General features: G+C 40.2%; 3 protein-coding genes across 4 annotated transcripts in view; 2 read left to right on the top strand and 1 right to left on the bottom strand.

Moving 5' to 3' along the window:
• The window catches only part of spidr (scaffold protein involved in DNA repair), a 32,551-nt gene extending 21,639 nt beyond the window's left edge, over positions 1 to 10,912 (top strand). For both annotated transcript variants that reach the window (XM_034887601.1, XM_034887602.1), the window contains exons 11-20: positions 2,018 to 2,176; positions 4,716 to 4,803; positions 5,897 to 6,037; positions 6,161 to 6,223; positions 6,787 to 6,985; positions 7,504 to 7,698; positions 9,185 to 9,278; positions 9,361 to 9,472; positions 10,028 to 10,084; positions 10,682 to 10,912. In XM_034887601.1, the coding sequence (XP_034743492.1) occupies positions 2,018 to 2,176; positions 4,716 to 4,803; positions 5,897 to 6,037; positions 6,161 to 6,223; positions 6,787 to 6,985; positions 7,504 to 7,698; positions 9,185 to 9,278; positions 9,361 to 9,472; positions 10,028 to 10,084; positions 10,682 to 10,819 (1,246 nt within the window). In that variant the 3' untranslated portion in view covers positions 10,820 to 10,912. The remainder of the gene's footprint in view (positions 1 to 2,017; positions 2,177 to 4,715; positions 4,804 to 5,896; positions 6,038 to 6,160; positions 6,224 to 6,786; positions 6,986 to 7,503; positions 7,699 to 9,184; positions 9,279 to 9,360; positions 9,473 to 10,027; positions 10,085 to 10,681) is intronic.
• A 376-nt stretch (positions 10,913 to 11,288) lies between these two features.
• On the bottom strand, positions 11,289 to 12,652 carry cebpd (CCAAT enhancer binding protein delta). Its single transcript, XM_034887603.1, has one exon. It carries the CDS (start codon positions 12,482 to 12,484, stop codon positions 11,609 to 11,611), a length of 876 nt encoding a protein of 291 aa, XP_034743494.1. The 5' UTR covers positions 12,485 to 12,652; the 3' UTR covers positions 11,289 to 11,608.
• A 2,894-nt stretch (positions 12,653 to 15,546) lies between these two features.
• Positions 15,547 to 24,978, top strand: mcm4 (minichromosome maintenance complex component 4). Its single transcript, XM_034888458.1, has 17 exons — positions 15,547 to 15,691; positions 16,869 to 16,946; positions 17,107 to 17,265; positions 17,408 to 17,571; positions 17,738 to 17,839; positions 17,935 to 18,030; positions 18,213 to 18,308; positions 18,745 to 18,883; positions 19,064 to 19,284; positions 19,430 to 19,550; positions 20,012 to 20,271; positions 22,028 to 22,393; positions 22,519 to 22,646; positions 23,091 to 23,298; positions 23,443 to 23,671; positions 23,923 to 24,056; positions 24,386 to 24,978. Exons 2-17 carry the CDS (start codon positions 16,883 to 16,885, stop codon positions 24,479 to 24,481), a joined length of 2,583 nt encoding a protein of 860 aa, XP_034744349.1. The 5' UTR covers positions 15,547 to 15,691; positions 16,869 to 16,882; the 3' UTR covers positions 24,482 to 24,978.
• Positions 24,979 to 25,221: the final 243 nt, after the last annotated feature.

Raw genomic sequence — 25,221 nt, 5'->3', positions numbered from 1 at the left:
GGAGATTCTCTTGACCATGTCTACATGCCTAAATGCACTGAGTTGCCGCCATGTGATTGGCTGCTTAGAAATTAAGTGCTAACGAGCAGTTGGACAGGTGTACCTAATAAAGTGGCCGGTGAGTGTATATTCCCACGAAATGGGTATTCACTTTGTAGTCATATTGATTTATTAATGGCTTCAGCCTGATATACAATTTTATATAACGAGTAATTGATATAAACTCCTGGTTTCACTCATAATGATTAAGTACTGTTCACAGTATGTAACATGCATTTTATTTATTTATTGAAGCTCTTTTTCCTCCCTACAATCATTCTAAACATTCATCCTTAGTTGTCCAAAAGGATCACAAACACATCAATGAGCCACACTGTTGAAGTGGGTCGTTGTTAAGCTGAAGTAACATGCTCACTGTAGATCATTTTGAGTCAATCATACAAATACCATCCCGCTGCTGTAAATATTAAAATGTAATGGAATTTCTGTGATGAAATGGGAATGAATTGTGTGCCTAGTGTGGACCCCAAGAAGTAGCTGATGGGGATCCTTTTAATAAAAAATTTGCAAGCAATTTGAAAACATTTATGCAGATTAACATTTGTTTTAACTTACTTTGATGTTTTATATACTAAACAGTGAATTCAAACACAAATCAATCACTTTTGAAAGTTATTTTTAATTCTAGCCTATTGGTTACATGTTTTATATGACAGGGTTCATCCTATGACAGTAGCTTATTTTGCAGTACACATTTTGTGTTTTGAAAGAATGTAAAAGTGTTAAGGCATTTTCTTGTCTGTCAGATTGTGTTCTGTACTTCACTTATGAACTTGTGTGTACAGTGCCATAGGCATGAAACCTACAGAAAACATAATTCATATGTTCAACATTCCTTGTTGTTTTAACAACATGTACTATAGGTCTGGTTTTGGATTTTGAATAAAGCAAACAACTGAGAATAATCTTAGAGAAAACATCGGCCTGCACCACCAGAAGTCATGTCAGGAATGTTATTGAGATATCTATTTCCAGGTCTCTAAAAACACCCAGACAGACCAATGTTTACCAACAGAACACATTTATAGGCCTAATCAGGAGGTTAAAAACATTCCCAAAACTCTCCTGAAATCCGGTAATGTTTGCATGCATGCACATGCACGGTGGGAACGCTCACAGTCCTCCCTCTATCTTGTTTTCTTCTTCCTCCTCCTCCTCCTCTTCTTCTTTTCCCCCGGCCGTTGCTCGTCTAACCAGGGGATATGAACTCTACTGTTTACTCTCAGGGCTGGTACAGGGCTGTGTCTGGGCTTGATACACAGCAGCTCACTGCCTCACAACTCTGTGGACCAAAGGTCTTTTCTGTCAGAAGCAGCAGCCTGTCAAACCAGTCACCTGCATTACACTTTTAAAAGTCAGTACTAAGGCTTAACTGTGTAATGTAATCCTGTGATTGGGAACAGTAGTGTTTTATTGAAAAATAACAAACAATGAAGGATCAAATAATCTGATTTAAAAAAAATCTAATTGGAAAATCTGATTACAATAGTATTTACAATGCAAACACTTGTAATTGAGCCATTAAGTTATTATTTATTTATTAATGAATTCATTCATCCATTCCAACCCCAGTAGCATACAGGTGCAGCTAGGATAAAGGAACAGCCAAAAGAAACAGAAATGTACTCTGCACACAAAGTACTGCAAATTCCTTCAAAGTAAAAATGATGAATTATGTCACCAAACTCAATCTCAGCTCATGTTCCACTTACAAGTTTGTTCTAGATGAATTTGGTTAGTTGCTATGATACTCTCAATGTTTCAAGTTTCACTAATTTGGAGAACTTTCAGGAGGTTTGTTTTGGCTAAAACGTTAAAAGGGTAAACTTTCAATGAAATAACAATCCTCAAGTATATAAATAAAACAGGAAACTTTTAACAATAAAGAAGTATTAGTAAGGATTAAAATCAGTGTATCAAACCAGTCTGTGTCTTCTTTTTCTTTTTTGTTGCCCAGGCTCTGTGTGCTTGTCCAGGATAGTTATGGGATGTTCAGCGTTGTCCAGCTTGACCTCCTGCCCCACAAGGACGACCTCCAGCAGTACTGCCGCATGTGGCAGGGGAGGACCTGCTTGCTGAGAGGCATTAAAGTGGTGCAGCGGGTCACTCGAGAAAGGTGAGACCCACACACTGTTCCATTGCTCCATGCCCGGGTAGCTTTCACCTGAATTTCAGCCTGAGCCCTTGGTAAACTTCTACCAATTTTCAATACCAATATATGAAATGGATTTCTACAACAACAACCCTGGCACCGAACCTCAAGCCAAACCGTAACAAATTTCCTTAAAGGAAAATTCCAGTTGATTTCAACACTCTGTTTTTTGGAAATTTAGAGTGCTGTCGGTAGCAAGAAAAACAAAAAGAATCGGTGCTGCCTACACCATGTTATCCTCCTACTAGAGTTAGCACCCAACAGGCTTAAACAGGGCAAGTTTTAAACATGTTTTTCTCCTCTAAACATGTTCAAAATGTTATTACAAGTGCCTACCCATGTGAAGTGATTCCTTCTGAGGGAACACATTGAATCTGACCACAGTAGATGTGACAGAAAGGCAGGCATAAAAGTTGTGTTAATCCATACCTCTGTTTATTTCCTGTTTTCCGGGGAAGTCCACACTAGTCGATTGTCGAACTCATGCAATCCAATATTTGAAAATATATTTTGACTTTTGACCTGCTGCAGCCGACTCTCCTGGCTCCACTGTGGTGTCAGGTTACAGTCTGTTTCTACATAGTCATTACTAAGATAATAAAAACAGCAAATTGTTTTTTTGTGGAAAAAACACATTTTGGAATATTGGAGTGTATAAGTTTGACAATTGACTAGAGTGGAGTTCACCGGAAAACAACAACAACAAACTTTTATGCCTTTCTGTTATCTACTGCAGTCAGATTTGATGTGTTCCCTCAGAAGGAATCACTTCACTAGGGTATGAACTTTTAATGAAATTTTGATCATGTTTAGAGGCTAAAAACACATTTAAAACTTGCCCTGTTTAATTCTGTTGGGTGCTAACTCTAGCAGGAGGTTAACTCGTGTAGGCAGCACCGAGAGGTTTCATTTTTCTCTCTACCGACAGCACTCCATATTTACAAATAATAGAGACACATGTTGAAATTGACTGGAATTCTCCTTTAAGTGTCTTATGTGGGAATCTCCAGTATTTTAAACCACAGCAAATTTGCAGCTCATATGAACCTGATTACTCTGTCCTGTCTGCAGTGCAACTGTTTACATGTAAAGTGATACCGAGGTGCACACTCTGTGTCCCTTGTGAGTTTCCATAGTGAGGATCCCAGATTAGAAGCAAATAGAAGAACTGACATGGGAACATTTAGAGACTGGCCGGGTGTATATTTACATCCTCGGTGTTTTCAATGCCACCGCAGCCAATAATGTCTCTGGAGGTTTTCTATGGTCCAACTGTGACGGACAGGCTATCTACACTGCTCGCACATGGGCCATCTTGCTAGCTCAAGTGAAACAAGCACGTGGGCCTTGTTGGGATAAATCAGTCATTTATTCTTCCCTCACGGTTTTTAGAACCAGTAAATATAGGTCTTCCAAGCAAATCATAATTATCTGTACCTTTTTTTTTTTAAAGGAATATTTTGACATTTTGGGGAATACGTTTCTATGTAGAGAGCTGACACCACTCTTCATGTCTGAGGGTGGTATCAATCATCTCATCTAATTCTCGGCAAAATAAGTGAATAAGCTTAATTCCACGTCTACAAATTTTAGTCTTTGAGGGGCGTGTTGTTTCTAAACAATCAGAGGCCCCCTTGGCACCCGTGCGAGTGGTGTGTCTGTATGTATGGAAGCTATTCTCAAAGGAAAGTTAAAAAAGGTACTTTAACGTTTGCTTAGTATCAAAATCAAAGTGAGCTGAATGCGTCCTGTTAGTTTGTCTTTACTCATCCTCAAGCTAGCCTCACATGACTTGATTGGGCTGCAGAACCAGTTTCAGACAAAGAAACCCTGTGATTACAGGCTGACTAACGGGTTATTAACTGCTGGCTGATATGAGTGCACACACACACACACACACTTACGGATAAATAAGTAACATTGACCAGCCACCATGAACTCAGCATTTACTTCTGAGAAAAGAGATAATGAATCAAGAGATTGACATGTCCTGTTGGGAGTTGCTACTTTATGTTTTTTCCCTTTTAATTGTTTAACCCTTCCAGTATTTGACGTAAATGAAACATCACAGAAGCGCATTGAGTGGGATCTAATTTAAATCTGTCACTGAGATTAAGAATGTGGCTAAAGAAGACAAACGTCATCAATTGAGCATTTTAAATGTGGCCGTTTTAAAATCACTTGTAATTTTATATCTAAACCTTATTTTGCATCATAATAATATTGGGATTAACATAGGGGTGTGAACCCTTTTCCCACCCTTCAGTATCTTAAAACCTGCTTGTAAAAACAGTTTTTGTGTTTATATGCTCTGCCAGCCCAAGCATGCTCTCTGCTGCTAATTCTTTAAAACAAACTGTCTTAAGAGATTTGTGTTTCAGTGGAAGTGAAACTGGCTGTGAAAGCTCTCTATCTTCCTTTTATTCACTAGTTTCTCCTCCTCCCCCCTTTTCAGTGCCACCCCCTCTCCTAACTCTTTTTTTTCTCCTTTTTTTACTTTTAGGAGCACCAGGCTTTTCAGCTTGATAGACAGTCTGTGGCCCCCAGTGATGCCTCTTAAAGATCACGGAAACACACTCAGTCTGTCCAGTGTAAGTTCTTACCAAACCAGGAATCATTCATCCTCACAAAGCGAAGGCTTGGTTTGGGAATGTATTCTCATTTTTATAATGGGAATTGAGGCTGCAACCAATGCTGACTATTTTCCTTATTGAGTAAAAGTTTGGTCCATATAATGCCCATTACAAATTGCTGAATCCCAAGGTAATGTTGAAAAATGTCTTCTTTTGTCCAACCAAAACCCCAGACCCTGAAGCTGTTCAGTTTACTATCTGACATGACAAAGAAGGGAAAATCATCACAATTTAGAAGCTGGAATTTCCACCCAAATATTTGACCTAAAGGTCCCATATTATGTTCAGGTTCATACATGTATTTTGAGTTTCTGCTAGAACATGTTTATATAATTTGAAGTTCAAATACGCATTTTTTCTCACACTGTCTGTTTGAATATACCCGTATTCCTCTGTCTGAAACACTGAATTTTAGTGCATGTCTCTTTAATCCGCCCTCTCGAAAAAAGCACATTCTGCATTTCCGGGTCTGGCACTGTCTTTGTCTCTGCAACGTCCTTTTAGCCGGGGAATGACTTTACCGGCACTTTCTCTACGATATACACTATAGTTGTGACATCACAACTGTACGGAAGTCCTGACAACATGTTGAAAGACTCAGTTTCTGAATACAGGCTGTGTGCGTTTATTTTTGTATTGAGCGTTTTAAACTTCCACAGTATTTATCTAGCACTACAACCTGCTGTAGAATAAAAAAAAGACAAAGAAATCTCACGTTTTAAAATATGGGCCCTTAAAATATTGAAATAATTGTCAATGTTTTTTAAAATAAAACATAAATTTACATTACTTGTCAACACGTGCAAAGAAATAAAACATGGGCAAATTGACAAATTTACCACACATAGTCAGCATAAGAAAATGTGCTGCAATACGGAAAACACAAACAAATTCAGAAAAATGTACTTAGCTGCAGTGCATTGAGCTCTTAGGGCCAACGCAAAAAAGAATGTCATGTCTTTAAAGATTTGAAGAAAAATTGAGAAGACAATTGGATTCAATATGTTTTCTTAAACTTGGTGATGCTTTTCATATGTCTTGTGTTTTATAGGAAGGTAAACCTGCAGGTCCAGCTCCGAGTTTCTGCTACCTGCTGTCTGGTCAGGAGAGCTCAGTTGAACCCACTGAGGAGCAGATCGTTTCCCCGCTTTACCTTCCTCCCAAAAAACAAAACTTGCGAGACATACTGCAGGTGAGCGGTTTCTCACTCGCATACAGAACATTTTTTGTTAAAATTGTTGCAGATTGTGATACCTTATCTCAAGCAGCTTGATCTCAAACTTGTTTTTTTGTCTGTTTTGTTTTTTTATTTCAGAGTGAGCTTAAAACCTGTTGCCTCAGTTTTGTTGCCACGGTTCTATACATGAGAATTATGCAGGTACTTTTTTTGTTTTTCTTCCTGAAAAATACTGATTTAATTTGACGTCCAAAGAAGATGATTAACACTGTTTTCTGGAGCTCCTCAGTCATCCTTTTGAGATCATTTGAACCAACAAACTGATAAGATTGCGTTTTGACGTAGAGAGCTGTGTGTGTGTGTGTGTGTGTGTGTGTGTGTGTGTGTGTGTCCGTGTGTGTGTCCGTGTGTGTGTCCGTGTGTGTGTCCGTGTGTGTGTGTCTCCGTGTCCATTGATTGTTGAAACCTTTACACTTTGACCAAGATGAGATAGCAGCTCAGAACAGAGTTGAGGACTTTGACTCACACCACTGGAACACAGATAGACTTTTTCATGTTGTTCTACCAGCATTGTGTAGCTTGTTGAATAAATAATCTTGTCAAAGCGGTTTTCAGGTGGTTTTTGGACAGAAATGACAATTTGTATCTAGTTTGTGCTTTGTAAGCGTTTTTTATGTAATGTTTCCATTTACGCTTTTTTTCTAGGTCACTCTGTTTCTAAATAATTCTGTCTGTTCTTCTCTGCCTTTGTCTTTCTTTTTTAGAGCAGTGATGTAGGACAGGGTGAGGTTTGGTTGGTGCTGACAGACCCAAGTCTTCAGGAGGAGCAGCTTGAGAGGCCATGCAGGCGAACGGTGGCCCTTTGTGTGAGCACTTCCTGTGTGCTCACTTCCTCTGTCCTCGAAGCACTAAATTCCCCCGCTGCCTGCCACATTTCATTCAGAGATGCCATCAGAGAACATGGTAGAGCTTTATTGACATGCCGTCCAACTAATATGTTGTGGGGTGTTTTATCTTACAGGACTGTGTGCACATGTCACCCTAAGAGTGGTGAAAAGTCAATATACCTCTGAGGTACTTTATATTAGTATTTCCATGTACTTTTACTTTAATACTTTTTACTCCCCTACCTTTATCTGACAGCTGTAGTTACTAGCTATTGCCGGTGGTGGAAGACATACTTAATACAAAAATGTAACATTTGCAACAATGCATTTAATATTCTATTTGAAGGCACAATGAGTAGGATTTTCCTAAAAAAACAACGTATAGACTCACTTTAAAGTGTGTTTACAGATCTTTGGGAGTACTACTGCATACGTGGAGGGGGGGCGGGGGTGTTATAAAACCTATTGTGGTTCCAGAAGGGACTTCTTCCACCATTGCACCCTAACCGGTCTGCTGGTTTAGGCATGAACACAATCAGTGCTCTAGTTTGATGCATATTTCCCTTGTAATAATAGTTCAATTTCAAAATCTAGGTGTTCTTCTGTGTGTGGAGCAGTCAGTTGTTGAGATGTGCTCTGTGGAGCCTGAGAGCAATCTCAAGTCCTCAGCCAGAGCAGAGTCTCTTACACAGCCACTGTCTGAGCCTCAGGCAAAGACCCTGCCCCAACCTGTAAGACTGGATTCCCTGAGTCCTGAGATCACACCCAATTCCATCTGCTCTCTCTCAGGTCAGTTTCTCCTTTTTCACTGAGTCCTGGGGTTTTCATGTAACTCGCCTCTTTGCAAGTGATTCCTGCAGAACATGCCTGATGTGTTTTTTTCTCAGGGGAAGAAAACCACTTGTTTTTTCATGATTTACAGCTCAGCAAGAGGCCTTTATGTGGCATCACTTTCTGCTGTTTGTTATTCAGTGTCCTCAGGCGGTCACTGTTTGGGACTTTATGAAATGAAAACACATGAATTTTTGTTGGATTCATGTCAAATTCAATGCCATTTTGTCTGTGAAGTTAACACGTTTGCCCCCCCATAGGACTTTTTATTACAGAGGAGGGTGCAATAATGTTGTGAAAATAAGTTACAGATTGTTTCTTTTTGATTTTTTTGCAGCTTAATTCAAATACAGAAGAGCTGCTTTGCTTTTTTATCAACCTTGTTTTGTTAGAGTATCAATTAAAAATACTTGTAGTGACATATATTACTTTGCTTTCATAGACTATTTACAATTATGGAGATGTGGTGCAGAAAGAAAAGCAGCCTAAATCAGATAATAATCTGCATCTGTCGGTTTGATGTCACAGTTGAGGGCAAAGATCAAACTGTGAACCCTCTTGGTATTGGCCCCTCTGGCAGTACATGTTTGGTCAGGTGGCTTAAAAAAGAAAAAAAAAAAAAAAAAGTATTATCTTTAGCACTCATGCACAAATACTATCTTCTGGAAATTACCAGTGGAAAAAGGCTCAGACCGGAATGTACAAGAGCGATTTATCTGTGTTAAATGCAGTATCTTATTAAAGGCTCTGTGTCTGTGGGGCAGCAGCTCTGGTTGTTAAGTGACATGGTGTTTAGGCAGAGAGCGCTCTGCTGAGTTTATCACTGCAATCTCAGATAAAAATGAAAGGGATGCGTTTATCTCTTACACCCTGTCACAAACACACACACACTTTGAAACCTATGCGTAGATCATTTATCAATCTTTCTTCTAGGTGTTCATACTTTTCATTTTGGCATCCGCCACTGGAAAATAACTTGAAATTTAAATAAAAATTGAATATAAAAATAAGTTGATAAAAGTAAACTAAGCTAAGATGAAAGGTGTAGGGCTGCAACTAATGATTATTTTCATAGTCGAATAATCTGTTTATTTTCTCAATTAGTTGTTTGGTCTCTAAAATGTCTGAAAAAGGAAAAATGTGGATCGGTGTTTCCCAAACGCCCAAGATGACATCCTCAAATGTCTTGTTTTGTCCACAACTCAAAGATTTTCAGTTTACTGTCACAGAGGAGAGAAGAACCTAGAAAATATTTACATTTAACAAGCTGGAATCAAAGAATTTCTGTGACTAAAAACACATTAATTAATTATCAAAATAGTTGGCCATTCATTTAAAAGTGGACAACTAATCGATTAATCGTTGCATCTCTAGAAAGGTGCACTGTGCATGGATGGGATTTTGTGTGTTAATTACATTTTAACATTTTCATTTGCGACCGCAGGGATGATAGTTGGTGTGGATGAGAACACGTCCTATTCCTGGCCTGCCTGCAACCACTGTGGAAGTGACAACTTAGAGATTTTAGCTGGAAGACCGTAAGTTTAATCGAAATTGTTTTATGCACCTGCAAACAAAAATCATGGCAAATCGTAACTTTATTTTGTTTCTTTTGCTCAGTCAGAACTTCCGCTGTGTTTCTTGTAAGTCTGTGGTGGACAAGCCAGACACAAGGATTCAACTGGAAGTACTCCTTAGTTCTTCATTAAGTAATTGCACTTTGAAGGTTAAGGTGAGAACTTCAATACCAATATTTAATGTCCACTGCATGATGAATCAGGCTTCAGTTATGTTGCTCACATGTATTTAAAGGAATAGTTCAACATTTTTTTAAATGTGCTTATTCACTTTCTTTCCGATTTTAGATAAGAAGCTCAAAACCCCTCTCAGACATGAAAGTGGCATTGATCTTCTCGTCTTTTTCTTAAAGGGCAAAGAAATATCAAACAAATTTAATATCAGAACGGTACAAAGAGCAGCAGGGTGGGAGGGCGGTGTAGTGATCAGAGTGGGCAGGCTGGGTTAAAACCTTTGGACAAACATTGTATCCTCCCACTGACATCCCTGCACACTTGAAGGTTGAACAAATAAAATGATTCACTTTATGTACATCTGCATGATAAAGCATTTTCATTATGTAAAACCTGCTGTGACTTTGTAATCAGAAACTAAGCCAAACTGATAAAATGATCAGCGTTCTTCTTATGAGCCAACCAATATTCAGCCCCTTGTGTTACATTAAAGCGATAATAAAAAAGACGTTAATGGCTTCACTTTCTCCTGGCAGCTGCAGCAAAAGACGATCACGTCCATCATAAACACTGCAGCGCTGGAAGGTACTGAGGTAGGTGTGCTTGTACAAACTGTTACATAATCCTGGACTGAACTGCTTGGTGCCTTGATCTTCTGTAAATATGTCCTGAAAGCATGGTCATAAGTTCATGTTGGGGTGACAAAGCCTGTTCTGTATTGAACAGGAAAAATCGCTGAGTCATGTTGTGCACTGACACAGTTAAAGTAATTTGCCGCCAAAATAGAGATGTAATCTTTCACCCACCTTCTGATTAAAGTGACTATCTTTTTAAGTTTGCATGCAGTTTTTACACTGGGAATATTGTAATTAATTTCCTTTTTATAACCTGCTGGTGGCGGAGCTATTCCTAATGCAGTATTATTTGCATTACATGCATGCTCTTTACCAAGGAAAATCTGGGTGTAGAATAAATTGTTAGATCAACAAATACTGCTGATATGAACACTGAAGAGCACAAAGGTCAGGGCCGGAAGTGCACTGCAATTTTCTTGCAACATCAGCAGATATAAGAACTATAAAGAACTATAAATATATCTATAAATATTTTATGGGGAGATTTTTTAGAAAAAGATTAGGGGTCAGCCTAAAAATGGTCTGAACAGACCATTTAAAAAAAAAGTTTTTTAGTTCCCAGGTTACGATGTGGAGAATGTGCTGGGAAAAGAGGTGGGCCCCCTCGCCGCTTACGTCCGAGTCGTCACCAGGAAACCTGCCCTCTGGATCGGCCTGGAAGAAATCTGCCTCAGAGGCTGTCAGAGCAAGTAGGCTAGCTAATGAAATCAATCCACAGGCTTCATTTGGCTCCAAGGAACTGCACACTAGGCCTTGGTTTGAGCCAGTTCAGCATGCCCCCCCCCCCCCCCCCCCCCCCCCCCCCTCCCCCTGTCAAGGCCTCCCTGACAGCTTAAGGCTGTGCTGAAGTGAACAGGCTGTAAGAAGACAAGGTCTTGTTTGTGTTAATGATATGTGATCCTGTGGACCAGGAGTTGACGGCCCAAGGGTAGACCATTGGCATGCAATCTGTCAAGCAGCCCACGTGGTTTATAAACTGGGACTTTTGTACATAAAGTGGTCTAAAAACATTTTTCAACTCCTCTACTTTAAGATTACCGACAGTCAATAAAATGTTTTTTGCTGACTTTACTTTCCATTTCCTGTTCCACTCACTTCTTCTGAGAACACACTCCAGCTCTCTCAACATATATTATATGCAAAGACTACTCACAGACCAGGATATTTCTGCACCTTTTTCAGCAATTTTATTATAGATTCCATAAACAATGTTTTTAAAGGTGTCATACAAACTATATAAAAGATCATGCTCTGGCGCTTACACAAAGTTTGGAATTATAAAAAAGGTCTACCATATCAGGTATAACATGTAAATGCAGTGGTAAAATAATTTAATTACAGAGAGAAATCCCACAAATATGGCAGCAACATATGTTCCAGTGCCATTATGGTAAGCTTAAAATACATCTGGTACAGATGGTAAAAACGAAATGTCTGTTGAGGTATGTGTCCTAAAAGCTCTCAGTTCATAAAAAATGAGTGTCACCGTCTCTCTGCACTCGTGGAGCCCGCAAAGGAAGAGTTGGGCATCTGCTTGAAAAAATCTCTGAGCCCGGAGAGCTCTCTGGTTAGCTGCTCGATCGTTTTATGAAGCCTGTCGTTTTCAGAGCTCAGTTCCAGCAACTTCTGCTGCATATCTAAGTTGCGCCTCTTAGCTTTGTCCCTGCTTTTCCTCACTGCAACGTTATTCCTCTCTCGCCTCTGTCGGTACTCCGTGCTGTACTTGTCCACCTTCTTCCCCTTCTCTCTCCCGATCTTCCGCGGGGAGGATTTGGCCGAGCTGACATTGGACACAGGCTCCGGGGTGGTGGGGGGAGTTGGCTGCCCCGTAGTGAGGCTGACGGAGGTCTGCGCGCAGCTCTCGATCTGGGAAGGCAGGGATGAGGACACGTCGCTGTCACTCCAGTCGGACTCCTGCTTGATAGGCGCACTAAACGCCCCTTTCTCCAGTCCGCTCTCAGCCTTTCTCTCTGCGTATGTGGCTGACAGCTGCTGCATGCTGCAGGGCAGCACGGGGGTCTGCATGTTGTAGAAGTCCGCCTTCTCCTGCTTTACAGTGTTGAACAGGTCGAGGAAGAGCTCGTCGTTGCACAGCTCCAGGTTTGGCACGGCTGTCATGGACTCGATGTACTGGCTGAAGTCGATGGCACTCTCGTCGTCGTACATGGCAGGGGCGGTGCTCAGCTCCACCATGGTGCCGTCCTCGCCCGCACCGTCGCTCCGGCTGCCCGGCTTGCAGACCCCCTGCTGCGGGACGCCCAACTTGGTGCTCTCGTAGAAGTTAGCAGGCTCCATCGCCCAACTCATGTTGCATCGTGGAGACACGCAGTGAGAGTCCAGGCTATATATGTCACACATGAACCCACGTGGTTTAGGAAGGATTTAAACGTTAAAATTTAACCCACAGATGTAACGGCACAACTACCCTAAAGCGCTCTCTGACTCTCGCTCTGCGCACGCACTTTTCTCCCCCCCCAAAAAAACCTCTGGATGTTAACCCTGGGTGTTGATTATCATCGTCCTGTCACTGACAGCACTTAACACTTCTCTGAGGCGTCTGTACTTTCGCGCAGTGTTTTGTATTGTTTTCCCTGCTGACGTCACAAGTACCGCCCTCTCACAAGCCAGTAAGGTGAAAACGGGAGTCACGTGGTGTCCGTTAACGTCAACTTCTTATTTGAGGAGAGAGGGGCGTGTTGCTCATGCCACCCACTTTTTACTACGATAGTATGAATGGTTCGGAGTTGTTTACATACTGATTGCTCTGGGCGATTGGGATGAAGTTTAATTTGTCACAAGCACTATAAATGTCTCACACAGCGGTGGAAGTATTTAGATAATTTACTTTAAGTAAAAATAGCAACACTAAGGTCTTACATTCTAAGTAAAAGTCACACAGAAACACAATTATTATCAAAATATCATGTACTCAATCATGTACTCAAAAGTTCTAATTAAGCTGAATGTGTTACACCATATTATAATGTATGAATATTACTAATGTATTAACACATCATGTACTTCTGGGTCTAGGTGTAGCTCATTGTTACGATATAGCCTACTATTGGGTAGCTGCAACAGTGATACTGGTAGCCAGATTTGGTCAGAGCTATAGCTCGACAACATGCAAGATGCAATCACAAGACTTTACATTTGTGTAGTTGAGATCAAAATAAGGACTGAGTTTGAAGATAGGTGTGGTCCAAGCAAGAGTGCCGGAAGTAGGGGGGAAGTACCGGGGAAGGGCTCCCCCCTCTTTTACTGCCCCAATTTGGTGTAACTACTGGTGTGATCCCATAGCAGAAAAATTAACTGACCACAAGTTTTTAACATGTTTATTTGATGTTCAATTTACTGTAATGTGAAAAGTAAAGTGTATATATACGGTAAGTACAAAATAGTAAATAAAGAAAATACTCATGTAAAGTCAGCTAGAATAACCTTCCAGATGTTCAGTACTTGGGCATATTTGCTTTCCACCACTGGTCTTAAAAGTGGTCAAATTAAAAAAAAAAGTATGCAATAGAAGTCTTGCTGTGGAGGGTAGGCCACCAAACCGTCTAACAGCTTTTTGTGTATGCCATACCCCAAGACCGTATAAGCATCTACGTGCAGAAACCTTGTAGGCTGCAGCATATTACTGTCATTACATGTATTAAGAATACGGTGGGCTAGTCTTTAGTTCTAGTTCAGCGTCTAAATAAGATGTAGTTATTTTAGTAACAACTCTTTTATATTGCTTTATTTCTTATTAACCTTTTTGAGGGTCCTGATGATGGGTATGTGTAAATGTGTCATCCATCACCTCATAAACATTTGTCCCAAAAGTGGTCAAATGTCAGGATTGATAAAAGTGATGCTGTGGAGGGAAAACACAAAAAAACAAAAGCAACATACCTACTTCTTTTAGGCTTGCATTACATTCATAACGAAGTCAGGAGGACATTTGACCCTTCAGTTAAGAGGGAATGAGTAAAAGAATTGGCAGAATAATCAATATAAAAAAATAACAATTACCATTAACACATACAGGGAGTCGGCTGTGTTCTGCAGCTCAATTTACATACAGACAGAGAACACATTTGCATAGCAAAACCAGACACACACCTTAACAAATATTACAAGCTTGAACTTGAATTTAAACATAAGAACTTACATAATGTACATATGTTGATAGAAAGTACAGGAAATACAGTCTGCTTACTAGGCTAATCAATGAAAAATCTGCGTATTAATTGATGTTTACATAACGAAAACTCTTATTTACCCTGTCATCACAAGTTATTAACACGGGCTAATTACAGGTTAATATACAATAACATTTGACACTTGCAACTGATCAACATATTACATTGTGTAGGCCTATAGTTAATAAATAGAAAGATGGAGCACATAATCTATCTCAAAGGCAAATTGCACAATAAATTAAAAAAATTCTGCATGGATTATATAACCTTTACAAAATAAAACAGTGAATGTGGCACCTGTTGATTATAAATATTCTGCATGTACCATTGTATTGCACTGATTAAGGTTTACGAAACAAATTAGGAGACATGATGAATTGAAGGTGGTTGATTTTAGCACCTTGAGGGACACACACTGTTCTGACACTTCTCGGAATAGTTCCTATGTCCCCCCCCCCACCTCAGAAAGTGGGCTGTACTTTTCCTCTGTCAAAGCCCTCTTTAAAACGGAAAGTGCTCCACATGGTGGTCAATGAACGTTCCTGCAGGAAAAGGTCACATTTTAACAAGTAAGCATACTTTTTCCTCTTTTTATATGCAATTGTACATACACATACAATACATACAATAGATCATTATAGTGATTGATGTTGAAATATATTTTAAGTTCCTCAGTAGCTGATTTTATGACCGACAAGGGTTTCATCCATTAACTCTTTAAAATGTCTGAGTAAACATGTCTTTACTTATTTGACTGCTTTCTCTTAACTGATATAAAAGTGTGAGTTATTTATACATTTTCAGCACCATTAAACATCTGTGCCTTTAACTTTAGTCTAAAAAGAATGAATTTCCGTTTCCAAGGCCTTTGTATTATTTGTATTTTATTTTATTTGTCCTTGTTGTAATGCAAGTATGAAAATTATTTCGAGTCTGAGATTTGTTTTTATTTATATGCAATGGTTAATGTCCTTTTCTTAGTTGTAATCATAATTTAGATTTGTTCTAGGTACCGTTTAAGTATTTATCAAAGGCAGAAAAAAGTCATTTATTGTTGGTCCAAACCAAATCCGCTTAGGGTATCAATCCGCAAAAAGGCCACGCGCAGGAAAAGCAGATCGAATTTTAAATATAATCTGGAGCATACACGTGGTTTGACTATTGATTCAAACGTTTTTTTTTAACATTAAGATATTTTAGTACGTTTAATTAAACTAGTAACGAACAAACTCAACATGAACTCCCCTCTGTAGTGAAGGAGTCGACCGGAAACGAAACGATGGTCCTGGAACGTTATTGGTCCAAAGTTCCCCGCGAAAAAACGTCACTCGCAGTTTCGCGCCAGATCTGCATCACTCGGACGTACACACAAGAAGAGGTAAGAATAGATATTTTGATTAACTTTTTTCTTATTACTATAATGATCATCTGGATTGAATCAAACGTCTTGTTGTTACACATGTTTGTTTGATTTTGCATCAACTTGCAAGCTCACGGTTTGGTGTTTATCAGGTCTAATAGCGTTTCAAGGTATTGTTTCCTCTGCTGCCACATGTTAAATGGTGGCAAGGTTATTGTCAACTAACCCAAAACCTTGGGTTACCAAAAAAATGTAGCAAAAGCATTCTTAAGTTATTCAACAATACCATTTTACATACTTTGGCATTATGTGCTAGAGTATAAGTGTACAAGTGTAAGTAAACGTAAGCTATTAGGAATTGGGAGTTAACGTTATTTTATTTAACTTATTGATGCATCATTTAAACATGTGAAGGAAGGCAATATTTTCACTTTGACGGTTGGCTGAGTGAGACTGATGTTAGATAAATGTTTCATTATATTTTTACGTAGTTAAAACTGTTGCTGTTCCTGTTATTTCGAGTTGATTGTATGTTTTGCATGTAAAGTGTTGGTCTACAGAGGAACGAGAGGAGCCAGATAAATGCATCGAGTAGGAATAATAGTGTATTATTAAGACAAAAGGAAATATTAAACCACAGTATTGGTAAACTAAACCTACAGTCAACATCAAATAAATGAGAACACTAATAGACAAATATGACAATGTATCAACACTACAATAAAACCACATAGTATAGAGAGCTTTAAAAGACAACAGTCCACACTTCAACAATATACCTAAACATCAGCCCCCTCAAATTTGGCAAGTGGATAAACCAGAACGCGTTGAACATATCTGGCTGACTGTTTTTAGCAAGTATTGTGGTATGCAAGTGGAACAAAAAAAAGTGACAAACAAAGTGCCCATATAGCTCTTTTTATTTCCAGTACAGGCCCTGCGAGGCTGAGCGACTAATCTAAACAACCTAGTAAACCAAACAACTTAGAGGACAGGAAAACATTTAAGATGTTGACAGTACAGTTTTCTACAAATGCAGTATATGTACCTGCAACAATCTGCCTTGTAAGTTGTTGTGCTAACTAAAAACCCTACCTGAGAGTACAGTTTTTGTTTCCCTGCAGAAGTCAATCAATTTTATGGCAGCGTTTACTTTGCCAAAAACCTAAATTACTTGAATTAATTTGATCTTCATGTATCCCAGCAACAATGTCTTCCCCAACATCGACTCCTGGTGGCCGCAAACGAGAAAGGAACCCCAACCCGTCCACACGTAAGTTGATGTGTCCAAAATGAAACAAAACCCGTTGCTCGACAGTTCCTTATGATTTAAACTGCTCTGTCTCTGAGATGTCCACATGACTGTAGGCGGCGTGTGTGTGTGTGTGCTGTTCACTGTTGTTAACGTGTCTTTTTGTCCTGTGTGTCCTCAGCCAGCAGTGAGGGCCCCACCTCGCCTCCCTCTCAGCGACGCAGAGGCCAGGACTCGTCCACCGGGGACCTGATGCCGATGCCCACCTCCCCGGCCACCGACATGCTCAGTCCCGCAGCACCTCAGGATAATTCTTTGTTCTCCAGCCCGCGACCCTCAGGTACCAATCCCACAACGTGTAACAATTTAAAGGTTTTTTGTGGTCAGTTTTAGCCTTATCCAATTAGAAATGTAGGATAGTTTTAATATTTTTGTTGTTGTGACACACTTGATTAAACTCCAGTCTTTTTTGTTTTTACCAGTCCTACCCAATGAAGTAGACATGAGCTCCCCTCTGATGTATGGGACTCCCAGCTCCAGGGTTGAAGGGACCCCCCGCAGTGGAGTGCGTGGCACCCCGGCCAGACAGCGTCCTGATCTGGGGTCAGTCAGGAAGGCTCCGCAAGTCGATCTTCAGTCAGAGCCGGTCAGTGAAGGAATCGAGAATATAATTTAGATTGTCTTGGTCTTTTATTCTAATGTAATGAGCCAGGATAAGACAATTGGCGTGAATACGGGTCAGATTAAAGTTGATAGGATGGGGAAAAACTAAAAACCACAGAAGATAACACTTTCTTGATGTTTTTTGGCAGCCAAGTGCTGATGGAGCCGTAACCAGTGAGTCCAACGCAGGCCAGAGGCTGGTGATCTGGGGGACTGACGTCAATGTTGGGACCTGTAAGGAGAAGTTTCAGGTATGACATCTTGCATTTGACCTATTATAAGATATTTCCTATTTTTAGTACAGTAGAGGTAATTGTTTGCATGCCTTGCGTCACTTTAATTTCAGAGGTTCCTGCAGAGGTTTATTGACTCAACTTCCACTGAAGACGAGAATGCTGGTCTGGACCTGAATGAGCCTTTGTACATGCAGAAGCTGGAAGAGGTAGTGTACTTTTTATTTCATTGTGGTCTGTTGTCAGAATGTTTAGTGCTACTGTTGCTGATATGAGGTGGAGAGAAAGGGGGATACCCCACAAACTAATGTTTTTTTTTGCCTTGAACATCAAGAGGAATCTCTGATTTTAAGTATCTTTAAACATGAATATTTCTCTTTTTGTCTACCAGATAAGTGTTGTTGGGGATCCAGTGCTGAATGTGAACTGTCTTCATGTGCAGTCCTTTGATGCAGAACTGTACAGGCAGCTCATCTGCTACCCACAGGTAGTGTCCTATATTTTATTATTTTGGTTTGGTTTTGATCCATATACTTACCTGCACCATTGTTGCATGTGTTTTTGCTACATTCTTAAACAATGGATTCATTCATCTTTATTTTGGTCTTTTTAAGTAAACTATAATTTATAAAAACTGAACAGAAATGTACGCAAATGCTTAAACAGCCACATGACAATAAAATCAATAAAAAAAAAAAAAAGAGCGTAGACTTCAGCTTAGTATATTTTGCCTACTATACCCTTCTCAAATAAAAAAAAAATGGGAAAGTCATGAAGAAGCTACAAAGTGTGGAATGCAGTGGGTAGTGACTAATGGGATTATTGTCAAACGTTTTGTACAGGATGATGTAAACATCTGTTTTAAGCAACTTTGTACTATGGTCTATTGATGCTTACAAGTGAGTAATTTGTTCCCTTTGCAGGAAGTTATCCCAACCTTTGACATGGCAGTCAATGAGCTTTTCTTCGAGCGGTTTCCAGACTCCATTCTGGAGTTCCAGATCCAAGTCCGCCCCTACAACGCCCTGAAAACCAGAAACATGAGGAACTTGAACCCAGAAGGTGTGTGGATTCATTCATCTAGCCCATGTGAAGTGAAATCACGCTTTATTAGGACTACCACCCTGCTATATTTCATCCCGTATTTAGGATTCTTGGTGAATATTGTTCTTTGCTTTGAGAAAATGTGAGGCATCGGCTCCAGGCTGAAGTGTCTGTGTTCCTTATGTGTTGCCCACACAGACATCGATCAGCTGATCACGATCAGCGGCATGGTGATCCGCACCTCACAGCTCATCCCCGAGATGCAGGAGGCTTTCTTCCAGTGCCAGGTGTGCGCCTTCACCACCCGTGTGGAGGTGGATCGCGGGCGCATCGCTGAGCCGGCTGTGTGCCGCAACTGCAACACCACCCACAGTCTGGCGCTCGTTCACAACCGCTCAGTCTTTTCAGACAAACAGATGGTGAGCGTTCGATAGTGTTGGGGAAGGGTTATATTTCTTATAGTCAGCGACGCCTAATCTCACCTTTTTTTTTTAGTGGTAATTAGTGACATGTTGCTGTTGTGGTCATGACATTTGTTTATTTATTGAACTTGTTTAACAACAGGTCAAAATCCAAGAGTCTCCTGAAGACATGCCGGCTGGTCAGACGCCACACACAACTATTGTCTATGCTCACAACGACCTGGTTGATAAAGTGCAGCCAGGAGACCGCATAAACATCACCGGTAGGATTTCCCAAATCTGTAGTGCTAGGGTCGCAACTAATGAGTAATTTTGTTATTGAAAAATGTTCCTGTTATTTTTTTTCAACTATTTGGTTTATAAAATGCCACAAAAAAGTTAAAATTGACTTTTTTCAGAGCCAAAGTTTATCTCTTCAGATTGCTTTAATGTCCAACCAATTGCCAAAAAACGAGAAATATTCAGTGTTGGGTGATTTAAAATAGTAAATCCTCAAAAATGGGAAGCTGTAACTAGAGAATATTTTAAATCTTTTGCTTGAAACAATTCATTAGATTACAATAATTGCATATTCACTTTCTGGTGATGGACCAACCAGTCTTTTAAGCTCTAATATTAATACACATTAAGTCACAATTTTATCTAATCCCCAAATAACCTTTTAATAATTCTTGTTTTGTCAGTCGAAGACATCTTAACGGCTCCCCAAATGTCCCCCTCGCAGGTGTCTACAGAGCAGTCCCAATGCGCGCAAACCCACGTCAGAGCAACGTTAAGTCGGTGTACAAGACACACATCGACGCCATCCACTTCCATAAGACGGATGAGAAGCGTCTGCACGGTTTGGACGAGGACGCTGAACAGAAGCTCTTCACCGAGGACCGGGTGCAGACCCTGAAGGAGCTGGCAGCCAAGCCAGACGTCTACGAACGCCTCTCCTCAGCCCTCGCACCAAGTATCTATGAGCACGAGGACATCAAAAAGGTGTGCATGTGAATAGACGCAAGCCAAAAACACGAGTGTTAACCTGTACAAGCACCCAGTAACAAGAGTAATCAACACACACTGATTTGCCAATAGCACTTATTAGCACAGCAGACATTTTGATATCTTTTTTTGCAGGAAAAACTAAGTGCAATAATTAACATAATTGACTCCATTCATATAGGTGAGTTAATTTCAGGGTTCTGATATTGTGCGTGCTTAGTCTGGACCAGTCACCAGACTAAGCCAAGCTCAGTAGATTTGAGGTAAAGTGTTGGTCTGGGGAGTCTGCTCTGTGTTTTACAGGAAGTGTGACCAACGGGCATAGTTCATGTAAACATGAAGGTGCTTAGTCGCTTCTCTATCATCAACTGGCTAAACCGACCAATAGGACGCGAGGTAAATAAGCCCGTTTGTGATTGGTTCCCGCAAAATTGTGAACTGAAGAAGAATTAAACGTGCAGGTGTCCAGACCGAGCTGCAGGGCGAAATCAAAACGCCGGCACAGAGAGCAGGCTTAACCCAGTCTAGTGCATGCTGGCTCACTGGGAAACGTGGGCTACGTTCGGACTGCAGGAAAATCTCATTTGTTTATCAGATCACGTCTTTTACAGACTGTCTGTGCTGTTATTTGTGGCAACGACGTAGGTGTCAGTAACTATGTAGCTACGCGTAGACACGGCGTTCCAAATCGGAAGTGTGAGAATGGGGCTCGATCATTCGGCCTTCCAATCAATCCTGCTTTAAGTTGCAGTGCAGACTATTTCTTTTGGCGACTGTCCACAAACTGTTCTATATAGCGCTCTCTCGCTCTGGATTTGACATGATCTTTTATGTGTTGCTTTGCAAGGGACACAAAGAGACACTTTGAAATCGGATTTGAGCATCCGGACTGAGCCGCATCTTTAAAAATCCAATTGAAATTGAATTTCAAACTACCTTCAAATTGGTTTTGATTGGATCCGATTTGCAAAAATCGCATTTAATGTTTGCTGTCCGGACTTTTTTAAAACAACATGGATACAATCTGGATGTGCCAAAAAACTCATTTGGGCTGACTGTGAGCCGTCATTAACAAAATCTGTTTGGCCTCTGCTTTTCCTGCTATGACCAGTTGAAATGTCTGTGTTTTTTTTTATTACTGGAATCATTAATCATCATCATTAATATTATTAGTTGCACCGGTGACAGTGTTTTCTGCTGTGGGAGGTCAAATTAAGGTCATGTAAAATCTAGTTAATGGGGTGTACACCCACATTAAGATACAATAAGATCAAGATGTTTATCTTCCATCGTCATAAGTATGATGATGTATCGCTTGAAACACAGCTTATGTGCTCTTGACAGAATCTAATAACAATTTTAACGGTCACAAAAAAGGTTTCAGGCCCTCAAGGAGAAAAGCTAATGTATTAAAACCCATTATATAAAAATTGAAACGCCGACTGAGTACACCTGACGCTTTATCATATTTCATGAGTTAAAAATCTATTCTGTAATATGGCATTATTAAGAATAGCAATTTGTTCATTTCAGGCTGGAGAAAGCAGAACTCCGGGGGTTCTTAAAAAAAAAAAAAAAAAAATAAAAGGCAAAAGATTCATCTCATGGCCTGATAATTTTTTTGCTGAATTTGTGCTGATGCATTCGTTAGAGGATGCATGATAGCTCTCCTTTTTCAAGTATTACACAGCACGCAATCAACAAGAAAACAGTTTTTTTAACGAGTATTTATTTTCCTCTCTGTGGGTCCCAGGGCATTTTGCTGCAGCTGTTCGGCGGGGCTCGTAAGGACTTCAGTCAGACCGGCCGGGGCAACTTCCGCGCAGATGTGAACATCCTGCTCTGCGGAGACCCCGGCACCAGTAAGTCCCAGCTGCTGCAGTACGTCTACAACCTGGTGCCCCGTGGCCAGTACACGTCAGGGAAGGGCTCCAGCGCTGTGGGTCTCACCGCCTACGTGATGAGGGACCCGGAGACCAGGCAGCTGGTCCTGCAGACCGGGGCTCTGGTGCTGAGCGACAACGGCATCTGTTGCATCGATGAGTTTGACAAGATGAGTGACAGCACACGCTCGGTGCTGCATGAAGTCATGGAGCAGCAGACCCTCTCCATTGCCAAGGTATGTTGGACAAATTATGAGCAAATATGGGTAGATAAGACTGAACACTCATATATATTTTGTTTTATATTTTGTCATATTTAAGTTACAAAAGAGAGGTTCTCACTATTTTTGTTCGTTTGCAGGCTGGAATTATTTGTCAGCTGAACGCCCGTACCTCTGTGTTGGCTGCTGCTAACCCTATTGAATCTCAGTGGAACCCCAAAAAAACCACGATTGAGAACATTCAGCTGCCTCACACACTGCTGTCCAGGCGAGTACCATCAGTCAGCACCATCACACTGAAACACTTGATGGAAAATGTTTTTCACAATTGCAGAGAAATTGTTGCTCAATAGGTTGGTAATTTTAGCAAATTGGCAGCATTTATCAGTCGTAAAAGAGGTGTTGAAATTGGCACTTTGACAGAGTTTGACCTTTTTAAAGCAACATTTGGTCTCCTTATCTGTGCCTAAAGTGCAGGTGAATCAATATGCACAATAACCGCAATCATTCCCATCTTTAGATGAAGCAAATGGTTCAGTAAGAATCTTAGAAAAGTTAGCTGATAGGCATTTATAAAGAGGAACTGCATTTTAGTTTAGCATAGCATATGGGACATCCAATCTAATGTCATCCTTTTTCATTATGCCTTCATGGTTTAGTTTCTCCGTTGTCACTTTACTGGTTTTTAACACAGCATTACATGCTCCAACAGATTCGACCTCATCTTCCTGATGCTAGATCCCCAAGACGAGGCTTACGACCGCAGGCTGGCCCATCACCTGGTGTCGCTGTACTACCAGAGCGAGGAGCAGATAGAGGAAGAGTTCCTCGACATGGCTGTGTTGAGGGACTACATCGCATATGCACGAACATACATCAATCCCAGGCTGAGTGAGGAAGCCAGCCAGGCTCTCATCGAGGTCTGTTTTCTCATTTTATGTACATCATGTTGAATATTTGCAAAAAAGGAACGCCAAATAACATTGGTCTTTAAATGCTAACGTTGGAGTAATATTCATTAGACGTTGGTGCCCTTAACTGACCTTGTGCATGTTGGTCCTCAGGCCTATGTAGACATGAGGAAGATAGGCAGTGGTCGGGGGATGGTGTCCGCCTACCCCAGACAGCTGGAGTCCCTGATCCGCTTGGCAGAGGCCCACGCCAAGGTGCGCTTCTCTGCAAAGGTGGAGACCATTGACGTGGAGGAAGCCAAGCGGCTGCACAGAGAAGCCCTCAAACAGTCGGCCACTGACCCCAGAACAGGATTTGTTGACATCTCTATTCTCACAACAGGTATGCAAAACGGGCCTGAATAAGAACTGCTTGTTTGAGATGCATTTGGAATTACAATTTATGTAGGCAATGTGTGACATGAGACTGGGTGAGAATTAATACTAAACAGGGACACTTTTTTTTTTTTTTTTACTATTTTCTGAGATTTTATTAAAGAATTGCTTATTAAAAAAGAAACCGATAAATTGAATGAAAATAATTATTAGTTGCCGCTAGACACTGTATTTGAGTGTAATAATTTGTGATTCCAGGTATGAGCGCCACCGCCCGCAAACGCAAGGAGGAGGTCGCCCAAGCCCTGAAGAAACTGATCCAGGCCAAAGGAAAGACACCTGCCATGAAATACCAGCAGCTGCTTGAAGATCTCAGAGGACAGTCTGAAAATGTAAATATTAATTTTGCCTTCATTATACTACTTTTTTTTTTTTATTCACAAATGCAGTTTCAGTACTGTCAGAACAGCATGCTCCTTGTTTCTAATTTGATTGAACAAGAGAAGAAGTCTTTCATTTCAAGTCTATGACATTGATGTAAGATACAGTAATGCATCATTAGTTATTGGCCTGCCAGCTTACAGTGTTTGTAAAAGGCTTTGAAATTAGCAGTGATTTAACATTTCTAAAAAGTGGGGGGGAAAATGTGACTATACATTGTCCATTTTTATGATCACCACTACTTCTGTAACGACTTTCTTCTTTGTCACTTTGTTTTCAGGCGATCACTAAGGAGCTGTTCGACGAGGCGCTCCGAGCCCTGGCTGACGAGGATTACTTGACGGTTACTGGAAAGACAGTCCGTCTGCTCGCCTAAGGCACACCCCAAAATTGTGTACAGTCCTTAATTTTAAATCCTATCGTGTGTCAACCTGTTTCACATGCTGTAATATCTTGTATGATTGAACCACCACATGTTTACATGTTTTCTGGCCTTACTAGATGTTTGACTATCCTACAATGTAGAGAAATATCTAACCGTATGACTCGTTCAAACTTTGGTGTCACGTTGTGATTTAAGAAAAAAAGAAAACAAAACGCACATACTGGCAATTAATAGAGCTTATATTCAAAAGTGCTTGTATTATGTGCTTTATGTTTGTATTATGTGCTTTATGTTTGTTACCTGTTTTCAAGTAATGCTCTTGTTTTTTGTGTTATGGTAAAAAGCTCTTTTGTTCCAACTTGTAAATTGTAATGACTGAGTTAATAATGAATGAGTTAAATCAGTCACTTATTTTCCCAGAAATGAATTGTCCTTGTAGCTTGCGTTGACTACTTGTTAATAGAGGGTAAAATAAAATGTTGCTCACTGAAAATGCTTGGACATTTTATTTTTTGGTAAGTTAAATTAAATTTTTGTCTTTCTATAATATTTACCTTTTTGTGAATCTTAAAGGAACAGTTCACACCAAAATCAAAAATACAAATGTGTACTCTTACCTGTGTTGCTATACATCAGTCTAGATGGTTTTGGTTTGAGTTGCCTAGTGTAATTCAATATAATACTGCCATGGTTTATGTAGGAACTATTTTTAAGTTTTACCATAATTGCTA

This window comes from Etheostoma cragini, chromosome 12, assembly GCF_013103735.1.
Source record: "Etheostoma cragini isolate CJK2018 chromosome 12, CSU_Ecrag_1.0, whole genome shotgun sequence".
NCBI lineage: Eukaryota > Metazoa > Chordata > Actinopteri > Perciformes > Percidae > Etheostoma > Etheostoma cragini.
This window is presented reverse-complemented; position numbering and strand designations above follow the sequence as displayed.

Bases quoted from the DNA above. Each gene is read 5' to 3' on its own strand.
- cebpd (XM_034887603.1), bottom strand. From the start codon at position 12,484: ATGTGTGACATATATAGCCTGGACTCTCACTGCGTGTCTCCACGATGC.
- mcm4 (XM_034888458.1), top strand. From the start codon at position 16,883: ATGTCTTCCCCAACATCGACTCCTGGTGGCCGCAAACGAGAAAGGAAC. The intron at 17,266-17,407 runs GTACCAATCCCA...TGTTTTTACCAG, and splicing joins CTCCAGCCCGCGACCCTCAG to TCCTACCCAATGAAGTAGAC. The intron at 18,031-18,212 runs GTAGTGTACTTT...TTTGTCTACCAG, and splicing joins ACATGCAGAAGCTGGAAGAG to ATAAGTGTTGTTGGGGATCC.